Here is a 14,943-nt window from a genome sequence, read left to right as displayed (position 1 = left end):
TGCCCTAAAATGCCAAACTCTTCTTTCCCTTTTAAATAGCTGCTTAGAGCTGCTTATCAGGCTGCAAATTGAAATTAATCCATTCACTAAAAATTTTTTTAAAACCACGCCTAAAGAAGTAATTGAAATAAAAATCAAGAGATAGGGTTTCCCAGAAAATCCTTAAAAAAGAATATGTGGTAATTAAATGAAGTTGCTATTACTGTACGTGTGTTATAGGTCACTCAACCAAAAATTGTTGGAACAAATTCTGAGAAGGAGCAGTGTAACATCCCTCACCACTGAAATATCACTACTTTATTCTCCATCCTCATTTCCCCCTCTTCAACGTGCTACTTACACGTATGACATGGTTGACATAAGGTCCATGCTGAGAAGCAAAGTGGCCTAGTGGGAATGAGCACGGGCCTAGGGATCAGGAAATCTGGGTTCTAACCCTGGCTCTGCCACTTGCTTGCTGTGTGACCTTGGGCAAGTCACTTAATTTCTCTGTGCCTTGGGTCCCTCATCTGTAAAATGGAGATTCAATACTTGTCCCCCTCCCCACTTAGACCATGAGCACCATTTAGGACAGGGATTATGTCTTATGTGATTGTCACAGCAACCCCAGTGCTTAGTACAGTGTTTGGCACATAGTAAGCGCTCCATAAATGTCACAGTCACTATAAGGTCTTCCCAACAAACTGAAGACGTATCTCTCTACCAGAATAAACTCTTTTCGACTGTAATACTATGCAATGTATGAAAATTTCTGTAACCACACGTGGCTTAATGGAAAGAGCACAGTCCTGGGAGTCAGAGGATCTGCATTCTAATTCCGGTTCATCCACTTGCCTGCTGTGTGACCAATGGCATGTCACTAAACTTCTCTGTGCTTCAGTTTCCTCATTTGTAAAATGGCGATTCAATACCTGCCTGTTCTCTCTGCTACTTAGAATGTGAGCCCCAGGTGGGACAGGGACTGTATCACACCTGATTAACTTGTATCTACTCCAGAATTTAGTACGGTGCTTGGCACATAGTAAAGGCTTAATAAATACTGCAATTCTTATCATTCTTGCATGCTTTGTGACTTTTTATGGTACAAAGCCTGTTAGTCCTTCTATTATAAACACCTATTTCAAAAAAGAATATTCTGCATTTCAAACGCCAACTAGAATCTTAGCAAACAAAGTCTCGGCCAGTAAGCTAATTTTTAAAAAGCCCATCACAGCATCCATTTTACATTCATGAATGCAAAAGGAAAATAAAATGATCTCTCTTTCCTTTAAGGGAGTTTTTCTATTACACACCCATAACATAGCTCCAACGATTCCCTGGAGAGCTTCACTTTTCCTCTTGAACAAGTGTGGGTGTACATTTGTATTTGAAAACAATAACTTTTAAGTGTCTATAAATATCATTACCTGGAAGGGAGAAATATTTGTAAGTGAATGAATGCTTTGATCAATGTCTAGAAATGATAATGAATCCTCCCAAAATCTCATCCAGAGTTTATGAGAGCTTTTTCATTAAACTAATATTAAAGAAAAAAGTTAGAAGCTGGGTTGGCACTCCTGTATAGGTGCTACTTTTAGTACCCGACTCTCTCTGTATCTGCAGACTACTGACTCATACCCATCCTGGACCCCCCCCCCACAAAAAATCGATTTACCTGCAAATACCCACAGATTTCCAGGGGTTTGATCTGTTCTCCATCTACACCCACTTCCCTGGAGAACTCATTCACTAGCATGACTTCAAATACCATCTCTCTAAGGATGATTCTCAAATCTACATCTCCAGCCCTGATCTCTCTCCTCCTCTCTACTTGGCTGTCCCACTGACACCTCAAACTTAACATGTCGAGGGTGGGTACCGGTACTACATACAATGGACAGGCAGGTTTCTACAGCAGCATCAAGGCAGATTAGGCTGGCCTGGGCTGAGGCAGGCAGGGGCAGGTGGGCATGGTAGGGAGAAGGGGAAAGAAAAGGGACAAGCAGGGTGGCTTCAGGGAGGGTTGGGGCATAATTCCAGCCAATACTCACCCCAGGTTTTATGCGTGTGGTGGCTCTTTCATCCACTTATTCACTCAACGCAGCATCAGCCAGCTTACCTACGTCTAACCCAAGCCTGTATCCCGACGCTAATCGTCTGACCTGATCCACAACCTCGATTACTTAATGATATGGTTAGTTAAAACTTCGCTGTGCGTCAGGTTCGTCATCTGTAAAATGGAGATTCAATATCTGTTCTCCCCCCTAGACTGTGAGCCCCATGTGGGATTGGGACTGTGCCCAACCTGCTTATCCTGTATCTATCCCCATGCTGTGTCCAATTCGATTTGCTTGTATGCACCCCAGTGCTTAGTACAGTGCCTGGCACATAGTAAGTGCTTAACAAATACTACAATTACTATTACTATTTTATTATTAAATACTAGAATGATTATTATTATTGTGGTCCCCATGGTTTGTTCAGCATATGTGTAGGCATACAGCATATGTTGAGAGCATCAGCTTTGGCATTACCTCTCTTTATTTTGTGTTTCCAGCTTAATTTTTCTTTCTGTTTCACGGAAATCAATTCACTCACACTGATAGGTGCATCGGTTCAGGCAGGTGGACACAAAGGGGTTGACCTAATAGTGATATTGGAGTCTTGGTATTTTTTCCTCAAAACAATTCCATGGATATGACTGGAAGATGCTCTTCAAAATTTGGGAGATCAGAGTCCAGTCTATTAGTATATTGAGTAGGCACTCATGAGCATGTGATAGACATCCTTGAAACTTGGAAATTTGCACAGATACAGATAAGAATCCAAAGTTTTCAAATATCTGCTCAGAGAATCTCACAAAATGTGCATATTAAGGATGCCCCATTCCCCCAAATGACTAATTTGGTTTAGCCTGGTTTTTTTTTCCTATATATTCCTGCTCATCCTTCCTAGTCCCAAATGTAAGAAGGAGATGTACACAATTTAATAAAAGAAAAAAAAAACTTTTCATTATTTCAATTGGACTTAAGTACTGGGGATTGAGAAGGGAATTTTTTTTGGGGGGGGGGGGAGTTATGAGCCACTTAAAATTTCCCTTAGGTAGAAATCACACAAAAGAAGTGGATTCGATCCATAGAAACTAAAGATGAAAGAGACCATAAGAGGGTATTTAGTTCATCCCCCTACCTCCTTGTTATCCCAGGGAAATGGAAATCTGTCCAGTTTTTAGAATTTACACTATTCTCCTCATAATTTATTCCAAGTCTAACATCCCAGCTAGACGGTTTTCCTTATATCTAAACTAAATCCCCTCTGTCCTCTCAGTGGAAACAGGAAACACCTAGTCACTTCTTTCTTCAAACAGGTGAACACCATTGTTCAGTCACCCTTTAACCTCCTTCCCTCCAAGACAGCATTCTCTATGGTACGATGTACTGAGGAACTCTAAAAGATGCCTGAATTGCTCTGCGTTTAGATTTTTTTTTCAAACCTTACCTTCTACGTAGGTTGGGAATGAAGCCAAGCTTTTTCTTGACTGTAATTAAGAAAAAGAGAGTATCAAACAGGGCAAAACATGTTCAAAATATACATTAAAAACCCAGCCCTGCAATACATAAAATACAAGACCAACATGAAGTTATGAACAGTAGAGAGTTGCTTAGAAAAAATGTAGAAAATGTTCACAAAATATAGGCATTTACTAGGTAGTGTCATAAACTGCAGTCTATTAATTTAGTTTTTGTATATGTTTATTCACTTATGCATAGCATTTATAAGTATTCTCTCTTAACTATGGTACGATCACCAGTGTATGTCTACTGCTTTCACTATTAGAGTGTAAGCAGTTGAAGGACAGGGATTGGGTCTTTTACTTCGGAGTATTCCCTAAAACCTATTACATTACACTGTCCACAGTAGGCATTCAATAAACACTTTTGATGTTGATAGTATTTTGGTAATTAGAAAACTATGTTTTTTTCTGACAGCTGCTGGGTTTTTGTTTTTTATTTGAGTGTCAGGAGCTGCTTTAATGGCCAGTTCTGGCAACAGAAATAACAAAAAACAATTCAGATTTTAAAGAACTTCACTACCAAGTCAAAAATCACTGAACGTTTAAAGGGCTAGCAGTACGACTATGGCTCTAGAAAACATTCCAACAGGGAGGCAGCCTAATATAAGCTTGGATTAACTACTATAGCCCTACTCTTACTGAATCATAATGTGTAGTGTTGGTTTTAATCTCTACCTAGTCTTGTTTATTATTCTGAGATGTACATTCCTTGTGCGATTCACATGTGTGTATCCCATTAAACTGTAAATTCCTTGAGGTCAGAGAATGTGAGTTTTGCTTTGGTTGTATTGTACTCAGTAGGTACACTGACAGACTGATTAGAAATGGAAGCACGAGTCAGAAATTAATGAGAAGCCAACTTGATACCCAACCCCCAGTCTCACAGCACTTATGTACCCTTTACTCTATTTCTCCTATCTGTAATTTATTTTAATGTCTGTCTCCCCGTCTAGACTGTAATCTCCTTGTGGGCAGAGATCATGTCTACCAACGCTATTGCATGGTACTCCCCCAAGCACTTAGTGCAGTGCTCTGCACACAATAAGCGCGCGATAAATATGATTGAATGAATGAATAAGCACTCAATAAATACCACTGATTAACTGATGATCTCTCCCAACAGTAGGAATAAGGACTCCCAAATCACTTTCAAAATGGGCAAGGTGAGCAAGTACACTGCCTGAGCAGTTTAGAGTAACAATTCATACACCTAGTTGTTCTACCTGGAGTAATACTTACCTTTTACTGGCTCTTAGAAAGAAATATACCAAAGGCTGAGTTTCATTCACATAACAAATGATCTTGTTCAGATATAAGTTCCATACATACAACTGGCACAAATTTAGGGGTGGATGGAGAAAGGAAAACTATCACTCTCAGGTGGGTACTGGTAAAAAAAAAAATATATTCATCTCTTTAAAAGGTAAAGAATGCAAAGCCTTAAGGGATGAAGTGTTAGAATGAATGAGGAACTGCATTTTCCCCACAGGGTGGGACAGTATGGGTTTTTTGAGAGACCACCTGGCCTATTGGTCTGAAAACTGAAGTCAGAGATAGAACTTTACTTATGTCATGCCTATCCCTGACATCGTCCTGTTGGGTTTGAGACAAGCAAAGCAAGACAGTTAGAAAAGCTAAACATTAAAGCAGCAGCATGGCATAGTGCATAGACCACTGGCCTGGGAGTCAGAAAGTCATGAGTTCTAACCCTGGCTCCGCCACATCAGCTGTGTGACTTTGGGCAAGTCACTTAACTTCTCTGCGCCTCAGTTCCCTCATCTGTAAAATGGGGATTCATTCAGTCAATCATATTGATTGAGCGCTTACTGGGTGCAGAGCACTGTACTAAGCGCTTATGAAGACTGTGAGCCCCACATGGGACAACCTGATCACCTTGTATCCCCCCAGCGCTTAGAACAGTGCTTTGCACATAGTAAGTGCTTAACAAATACCATTACCATTATTACTCTGTGCCTCAGTTACCTCATCTGCAAAATGGGGATCGAGACCGTGAGTCCCACGTGGGACAAGGGACAGTGTCCAACCCGATTTGCTTGTAACCCCATAGTGCTTAGTACAGTGCCTGGCACATAGTAAGCACTTAAATACCATTATTTCTCCATGCTTTTTTTTTTAACCAAGAAGCTCAATGATCAGTTGACTGAGTTTTTCAATGTGGTCAGTAGATGCAGTTAGGCCTCCAGGTATCCAATTACCCTGCCTATAGTGTTTGGCTACTATTTGGACAAAAATGTACTTTATGGTAATGTTATGCTCAAAGGTGAATTCTCCCTTAAAACAGTAATTGCAAAAATGCATAACTTTACTGGGCTGTGATATAAGAGCTAGAAAAACAAGAATTGACCTGGATGGTGTTCTCCTTGCTTCTCTCTATTTATGAGCACTTGACTAGAGAAAAAGTGCTGTTGCTTTATTTTATTAAAGAAAGATGTGATTAAACCAAAGAAGTGTAAATTCCTGCATGCATATTTTAAGGACACCCAGAACCGTGCTATTGCTAGTAGAAACTGAGAAATCAATTCTGCAACACAGCATCTGGTTCATTACCTCAGATATGTAATCAGAGGACTAGCACTTTGTTCCTCTGCTATATGGGCTATGCCCAATAATCTCTCCGACTAGCATTTGGAACTGTTTTAATGAAATGAACAAATTCACACATTAATGAAAGCCAAGAACAATGATTTTCACTGGGATTTTCCCTAGGGCTACATCAAGTTGTAAAAAACACTCGGAAGACCATGAATGTTCAGATAAGATCGTTTACATATAATCCACATATGTCTACAGTTTGTGTTGTCTATTCCCAAGCAGTTTTCAAATGACAATTGTGTTACTGTCTTCAGGCAACAATGATCATTTCTTGCTTATTCTTCCTCTGTTCTTTTTCTTCCATCCACTATAATCACCTCAGACCAAAACTATACAGGAGAGAAGAGGTGAGAAGGCAGCATAAATGAATCACTGAAAATTAAACACCCAATGGTCAAATACTAACATATCAATCATCTAGGGTTCGGTTGTCAATGTACACATTGTCACTGAAACCATTTGTTGTAGCCTCCCCTATCCTCTGGGGGATTATGCAGACTGCAAGCTCACTGTGGGCAAGGAATGCATCTGTCGTATTGTACTCTCGCAAGCCCTAGGTACGGTGTTCTGCACACAGTAAGCACTCAATACATACCATTGATGATGACTACCATTCAGTGGCTCTCTTCCTCCTTCCCTCCCATTTCTTAATGTCCTCCCTTCTCCCCTGCCAACAACTCCCTCAGCAATTCCTCCTCCTTCCTCTTTGGAATTCGCCTCACCTTCCTACTCCTTCCTCGCCCTCTGGGGTTTTCTTGCTCCTCACTTTCCCTTTTTACCTTTCCCCAGCCATTCCTCTCTCTGGGTTATTTTCCACCCAACTCTCTCTGACTGCTGTTCTTCTCCAGGACAAACCCACAGACCCCCTTTCTGCTGAGAAATTCCCCCAACTCTCCTCAACCAACTCCCAGCCTTCCCAGCCTGCTTCCTTGATCATTCCTCTGCTATCTCTACTCATCCTCTGGTCACCACCAGGCTCCTTCTTATGGGGTGCAGGGCTAGTGTGTCATGGTGATGGATGGTAAGGAGAGGCTTAGTTGGGTGAATGGGAAGGCTAACCAGGCCACCAAGCCCCCTCCTTCCCAGTGAGGTGGCTGCGGTGATAACAGTGGACAGAACTTCCTCTGATGACCTCTTCCATGTCATATCCACCCTGAAGTCTGTGCATTCCCTGAGATGGAGATTCTGTTGCATTTATATATTCACACACATCCCGTGATACAAATGAGTCAGGTTCCTTGAAGATGTGCTTGTACTATGAATGGCTGCATCAGAGGGTACTTTTTTCCATAGACTTACAAGCAATTAGGATCTATCCCAGAACCATTGATGGCCAAAGCTGGGGACAGGGATGCAGTCCCTGAAGTCGGCAGTGGCTACGAAGGCTTGAGAGAGGATCTCCAGCTCTTACCGTGGTGCTTAACAAATACCATTAAGGATTATTACTTGGTTTGGAAATGCACTGTGAGATTTTATGCCTTACTCTCTCAACTGCAAAATTCAATGCTTGATGTATGGTATTTAATACTACTACTACTAATAATGATGGCATTTAAGCGCTATGTGCAAAGCACTGTTCTAAGCGCTGGGGAGGATACAAGGTGATCAGGTTGTCCCACGTGGGGCTCACAGTCTTAATCCCCATTTTACAGATGAGGTAACTGAGGCACAGAAAAGTTAAGTGACTTGCCCCAAGTCACACAGCTGATAAGTGGCGGAGCCGGGATTAGAACCCACGACCTCTGGCTCCCAAGCCCGGGCTCTTTCCACTGAGCCATGCTGCTTCTCTATTTGTTTTGGAAAAGCTGTCTCACAGTTACTAAAGCATTAAAAAAAAACCGGATGAGAATTAATATTCTCTCCCATCATGACTGAAGGGAGAGGGAAGAAGCAGTGAAGAAAGTTGAAGATTGGTGGTGGGGGAAAGGGAAAGGGTTAAGAAAGGAAAGAGGGAAAGGAAGAAGACAGGAAGAGAGAAAGAAAGGGGGAAATGGAGAGAGCCGGGGGAGGGAGGAGAAAGGGAGATGGGAGGTGGGTATTTCATCCTCGGTCCAATTACTCTACCTTTCTCCTTCCTAATCTCCACAATCACCAGAAGTCAGTTAGTTGCTGGACGAACACACATCATAAATCGGGTCTCAATATCATGCTGGGGCATGCGATACGCCAATCCTGCCAGACCCCGGCCACAGTGAGCTTGCAGTCTAGATAATCCCCCAGAGCAGAGGGGAGGCTTCAACAAACGGTTTCAATGACAATTTGTACGTTGATAACCGAACCCTAAATGATTGATGTGACCACTGGGTGCCAGGCATGAGTGTGGTGATTTTTGTCATGAAGAGACAAGGGGCAGGGGCACAGCATCCAACTTTCCAGTCAATGGCATCTCTCAAATGGCTGCCAGGAGTGACACAAATGGTGTTCCTATCCACACCCTGCTGTTAGAGTCCTGCACAGGCGGGTTATACCCTCCTTCCCTGGTTATACAGCCCTCCTTGGGTCAGGGGGCAAGGAAGGGGGCTGGTGACTGTGGTGGACAGACAATCTCACATGTGTGATCTTCAGGTTCTGACCGTCTAGAGGGACAATTTAGCCTGATGGATTTGGGGCCAGGTAAGGATCCACACTCCTGGGGCGGGGACCGGACTGAGGATTATCAGTCAATCTCCTGGTGGTTTTCTGTACACGGTGGCTTTCAGCTGGGTAGTAATAGCAAGAAAAAACTGCAAGAGAAGTTATATACATCATAGAGTGGGATGGTCAGCGGGGAGTGGGGAAGCTAGTTTGTCACAAAACAACTATCATATGGCAAACGTAAACTGTATCTGTACAGTTGGGGGCACACAACATAAGAGAAGCAGCTTGTAAGCAAACTTTCTTCACTTTCGTCCTTGCCCCCACAACCCCATTTGAAAGACTGAAGAAGTTGGGGGAGTGAAGAGGGAGGGAGTGATCAGAGATCAGTGAGCTTCCCATTTTGGCAAGCCATCATTGACTTCACTGAGCATGCCCACTGAATCCAAGATGGTTGTGCCTCAATATGATGCAGGCATTCCAAGGAAGTTGCCAAGTTACTCTGGGATGGCCTAGAAGTCCAGTTGGGAAGCACTGCCTTAGGACACATATCCTTATTCTCTGGCTTTCAAAAAAAATCTCCCATTTACCTAAGATGCAATGAGAAAAATCTACTGCCAAGAAATACACCTGCATTTTTGTTTCAGTTGAACAGGTTCACTTCTCAAGAAAAATGATGGATGGCATTTTCATCTGCCCCAAATGAGAAGAAATGACAGTCACTCGTTAGTTGGTTTTTAATTTTACATATTTTCAGTGCTAGTTAGGCAAGTACTGCATTTACAAACAACCTTCCCCCCACCCAGATGACACCACAGTTCAATATTAACTTGCCCTTGATTCCCACAAAAAGGTGGGATTTAGCTCTAATACTTGCTTAAGTCAGAAAGACAAATGACAGAGGAGTCTGCTATTCTCCTTGATGGAAACGCCCATATTTTTCCCCTTTCAGGAATCTGGTGCCACTTTGGGGAACTGCGAGGAATGCAATCCTGAAGGAAACCGGGCATTCTGCAAAGAGAGAAAGGAAACACTCCTTCTGCTCACAGGAATGCCAGCGGTGCTTTTGCGGGTTTTTTTTTTCAAATGCGGCTTTTCCTTTGGAAGAAAAATAAGCTCGTTGTGGGCAAGGAACGGGTCTACCAGCTCTGTTGTATTGCATTCTTCCAAGTGCTTAGTACAGTGCTCTGCACACAGTAAGCGCTCGATCAATCCCACTGATCATGAGGAAAAATCAATAATGCACAGGACAAATCTTCCCATGGGCTTTGAAATCAACTTAATTTCCTCAAATAAACAGTTAGCGACTGATTGAGATCACAAGCCAAGGCTAGCCATCAGAAAGGATGCTTAGTTCATGAGGGTTTCAATCGCAGAGACCTAAGAAAACTATTTTTAAGGTTAATTTGGCTTAGAATCTGCATGAAGAAGGAAAGGGGATAAACAGGCACAAGAATGAACTGGAACAGGACGGTGGCTTTTGTGAAAAGATTGCACTCTACCTCTTTATTAGTGGAAGGTTCTGCCGTGTCATCCTGCTGATGTTGCCTACTTGACGATTCGGCACCTCGGGGTGAAGAAGAATCAGGAGATGGAGACTAGATATGGCAAGAAAATAAAATTAAATGAAAATCTGCGTGGCCCTGGTGATCATCTCAGTCTAGACTATAAGCTCATTGCGGGGAGGGAACATGTCTCCCAACTCTATTTTATTGCACTCTCCCAGGTACTTAGGATAGTGCTCTGCGCATAGTATGCACTCAAAAAATACGATTGATTGAGAAAAGGGAGAAAAGAGGCAGAAGGGAAGCAAAATATAATACGCTAAACATTTTTAGAGTCATAATCACATGGGCATGAGCAGCAAATAAGAGCCCTAAGGCTTTCCCATCTTGGGATTCAATGCCCGCCATGTGCGAACATGTCTACCAACTCTGTTGTATTGGACTCTCCCAAGTGCTTAGTATAGTGCTCTGCACACAGTAAGCGCTCTGTAAGTACAATTGATTATGACACGTGTGCCTACCAGATGCTTCTACAGAACACGGAAGCAGTCCAAGTTAAAATGTATACACATGGCGACAGAACCTTAGGTATGACACAAAAACCATCTCTTCTATTTGCTCTATTTATGAAGGTTGCAGATCATTTAAACTCCAAATGCTCTGGAAATGCCATACTTTCACGGAGAAGTCAAGTGTAAAAGAGGTGTTTACAGAGCTATTGATTAAATAAGTACGTCTGAAAAGGGTAATCTGTGACAAGATTCTGCAGGGCCCCAATTCCCAAGGGGCAAAGGGTAAGTCCGGTTCCTTTGAGGCATTAAATGAAATCATTAAAATGAACTCTCAGTTGAAGTGGCTGTTACATTAGAAAGACAATGGAAAAAAGAACAGTACGAAAATAAGGTCGACATGCAAATCATTTCACGTAACCAACCCCGGAGTAACATCGCCATTTGAAACTGAGATTATTATTTTTTTTTTCTTTCCAGCACGTATGACAAGACAAAATGGCGTTGGCACGGTCAAATGGTTAAACATCTCCATGCAGGGGGCAGATACCCTGCAGTAATGCTGTGGGGTGTGGAGAGATGACAATATTGGAGTAGAGGTTAACCTACAGTAGTTCTCAGGTGCCTCGGAAGCCTCGTAAAGAAACTCGCCATGCAGATTTCAATGCCGTTCTTGGGTTTAGAAAGTGAAGCTGTGCATGGGCTCTAATGTGCCCACGGGACCGGGCCAGGCTACCGCGGGGTCCAACAACCCAGACTTCCCCTCCTCCAGCCTGAATCCCACTGCAAGAGGGAAGGGGAAGTGTCCTTTGTGTTGCAATTTCTAACTCAGAAGGAGGTAAAACAAAGCAAAGGAGTACATTTAAATGTACTTTTTCCCTTTGCTGCTTCTGCCAATATCGCTGGGCTTCTTGAACAACCAGAGTACCTTGCAGTCATGTGAAGAATCCTGCTGATCATATTTTAGAAATTCTAGGTTCAGGTGAGCCAGACTCCAAATCTCCAATTGCTGTCAAGCTTAGTCTACAGAGGAACCAAGCCAGATCAGCAGAAGCCCTGAAAATTCAACCAGGTCCTACCTGGAAGACACATGGCATATTACCTATTGAAAATTGAATCCTGGCTTCTGAAGTTGATGTTTTACATTGCCTTTAGATGCCCATCATTTTCCAGTTCCTTCCCTAGAAGCATTTCCTATTAAGAAGTTAAAAAAAAATCTCAAGGGGATTTTACCCTAATTCCTGTGTTTTTGCCTTGTGTTATGACTACTTTTTTTCTACAGCTGTTGGAATTTAACTTCTGGTTCTTGACTGAAATCAGAGTGTCCAAAAGGCTTGACAGGCTAAGAACGGGTAGCCATTCATGGGCTAAAATCGCGTATTGCAGAGCCACTCCTGCTAGCCCTCCCTTAGCTCCCTTGGACGGCAGCAAACTACGTGTCTCCTGTGCACTGCCTCACCTAGCTCCCCTCTGGGCCGCACACGCAATTTGGGAAATTTGGAGGTTGGAGATTGGGAAATGGAAGCCCCTACACGGAGGAGAAAAGTAGCTCCTTTTCCTAAGCCTTTTTTCAACACTTGCTTTGGTATTTGACTCCAGTTCAGTGGGGAGGCTCCTAAGCAGGTCATTGCAGGAAGTAGGCAGGGTAGAAGGGCATTGATGGCAGACCCCAGAGGAGCCCAAGACTGCTAGCATCACCACGCAACATTTGTCAAATTAGTCAAGCTGTTGGGCTTATTCCTTTTCACTCTTACAGTACTGAATTGCTACAGAAAAATACTTATAGCGAAGCCCTCTACTGTTAGATGGCTAAACTAGCCAGGCCCTGTGGCTGTTAAGCACCAGGATCCTGAGAACCTTTTCAACCTGTCATTAGCTCTGACCCATGCAGTCACTGGTGCATTGAGTTCTTTCTTACAACAGAAGAATCATGATTCCCCTTCTCTTGCTCCTGAGGCAAGCGTGAGATCACGCGCAAACGCACGCCTTCTTTCACGGTGTTGGGTATTTAATCAACAGTAGTTTTCTTGCTCTCTCTCTTTCCCATCATCTGTAACTCTCTGAGTGTCCAATTCAGACTAATGCTAATCATAGCCTATGAAATATCATCAAGTGCTCAGTTTTTCGCAGGTCTTTTTGCCAAGAAATTTGGAGTTCGAAGGGCACGTAAGAGTCAGACACTTCAAAAAAATACTTGTATCCAAGATCTAATAAAGTTCTAATGCAGGCAGGAAGGGGAGCTTTAGCATCCCTTAGCCCCCACCCACTTCCTGTTCCTACCATTCAATGGCCACCCATTCATTTATCCACTTGTTTCTAGTGTTCCTATTACCCCATTCTTAACTATGGTATTTCATCCATTTTTGTCCACCCCTTCCCTCCTAGAAGGCAGAGATTAGTTTTTTTCTATTCCACGCTCCCCTACCGCCTAATACAGTGCTCAACACCCAAAAGTAGGCATTCAATAAACGTTGTTGATACTGAATTGAAGAGACCACATTACCTATACCATGTCCGTTGAGGTGAGCAGGCATTAGAGATAAAAATCCCAGGACAACCAGAAAACATAGTGAGCAGCAAGTTGAGGCGACAGAAATAGAGGGGAGTAGAGGTTGATGGCCCTGTGGACTAAAGGCTGGAATGGAGACCTCAAGGTCTTGCCCTCAACCTCAAAAGGAGGGGAAACACCCAACTGTCGGGAGTCATGATACTCAAAAGGAAAGGAACCTGAAAGGAGAGGTGAGAGTCATAGGGACAGGTGGCCCCTTATGTGGGAGGGGATGTTCTACTGTCACATGTACTGAAGCTTCATTGGACAAACGTTGATACTCCCCCCAGCCCCACAGTACTTAAGTAAATAGTCTTAAACTCTACTATTTTTCCTATCTGTAATCTATTTTCAGGTTGGTCTCTCCCCATCCATAGACTGTAAGCTCCTTGTGGGTGGGGATCATGTCTACTAACTGGGTTGAATTGTACTTTCCCAAGAGCTTACTAAAGTCCTCTGCATACAGTGAATGCTCAATAAATACCAGTGATTGACTGATTAAAGAATTGATCAATTGGGCAGTCAGTCGTATTTATTGAGCACTTACTGTGTGCAGAGCACAGGCCGGGCCTCTGGTGCCCAGTAAGGGGGTTTACATGGCTCCACGACAACATGAACATGGTGTCTTTTGCTTCATGGTGATGCACGCCCAACATTTTTTCATGTTTTGTTCCATTCTGTGGCTCTTTTAAATCTTTGTCCTCATAGCTCCCCTATCCCCAGGGCTACCCAGACTGGACTGGCCCCAGGCCTCAAAATGGGCCCACCCACATGGTCATTTTGTTGCATAACCTTGTCCGGCTGTGGCCACCCCACAGTAATAGACCCTCTCCCTGCCCACAAGGAGCTTACAGTCTACAGGGGGAACTATTACTTACATCCCCTCTCCACAGAATGCCCAGAGGAATTGTCCATACCAGGGCCTCCCTTCTGGGTGGCTTTGTACGGACAATTAATACAGAACCACTTTGATGAATTTCTTTGAAGCTTGTAGATATGACTTCTGTATTGTCTATATTATGTTTATCTTCCTCATGTTTTCTGTGTATCATATCTGCCTTCCTCATTTTCTTCCAAGCCACAGGGTCGTGTTGTTCTTATTTAGCTAAGAAAAAAAAACCTTCTTATTTGAATGTGATAAAAAAGACAAAGATGTAATTTGTTCCTTCCTTGCCCAGAGACATGTTTATACTCCTGGAATTCAAAAACAGTTTTTTTTAAACGATTTATTTAACATACACTTGGTAAAACTGTAAAGTTAACACAACGTCTGGATCATAATTATGCCATTTAAATGCTAACAGCCTAGTTTAATGACATTCTACCTATATTTTCACAAAATATGAAATTTGATAGACATTTAAATCATTTCAAATGTCCCCGGTGTGCAATAACTATTCTAAGTATTTCCTCTTTCCTTCCTTTCAACCTTTCTACAAAACAGTATACACCTCAGAATCTGCAAATTCATCAATCCCATGTTCAGAATGGGTAAGAAAGGCATAAAAGTCAGGAATTTCAGAGTACAAATATTTTCTGGAGATATACTGTGAGAACATTTTTCATTACAAAGTCTCACAAGATATCACTTGTCTTCTAATCCCTTAAAACGGTGCAAGCCTGTGTTCTCGATTTATTAAA

General features: G+C 42.6%; 1 protein-coding gene across 5 annotated transcripts in view; it reads right to left on the bottom strand.

Annotated features, from left to right (window-relative positions):
- APBA1 (amyloid beta precursor protein binding family A member 1) overlaps positions 1–14,943 on the bottom strand; it is a 120,222-nt gene that overhangs the window by 36,197 nt on the left and 69,082 nt on the right. For all 5 annotated transcript variants that reach the window (XM_038769618.1, XM_038769616.1, XM_038769617.1 and 2 more), the window contains 2 exons: positions 10,243–10,338; positions 3,478–3,517 (listed from right to left, as the gene is read on the bottom strand). In XM_038769618.1, coding sequence (XP_038625546.1) covers positions 3,478–3,517; positions 10,243–10,338 — 136 coding nt within the window. The remainder of the gene's footprint in view (positions 1–3,477; positions 3,518–10,242; positions 10,339–14,943) is intronic.

The sequence above is a fragment of the Tachyglossus aculeatus genome, chromosome X4, assembly GCF_015852505.1.
Source record: "Tachyglossus aculeatus isolate mTacAcu1 chromosome X4, mTacAcu1.pri, whole genome shotgun sequence".
Classification (NCBI taxonomy): Eukaryota; Metazoa; Chordata; class Mammalia; order Monotremata; family Tachyglossidae; genus Tachyglossus; species Tachyglossus aculeatus.
The sequence above is the reverse complement of the archived record's forward strand: the minus strand, read 5'-3'. Positions and strand labels throughout refer to the sequence as shown.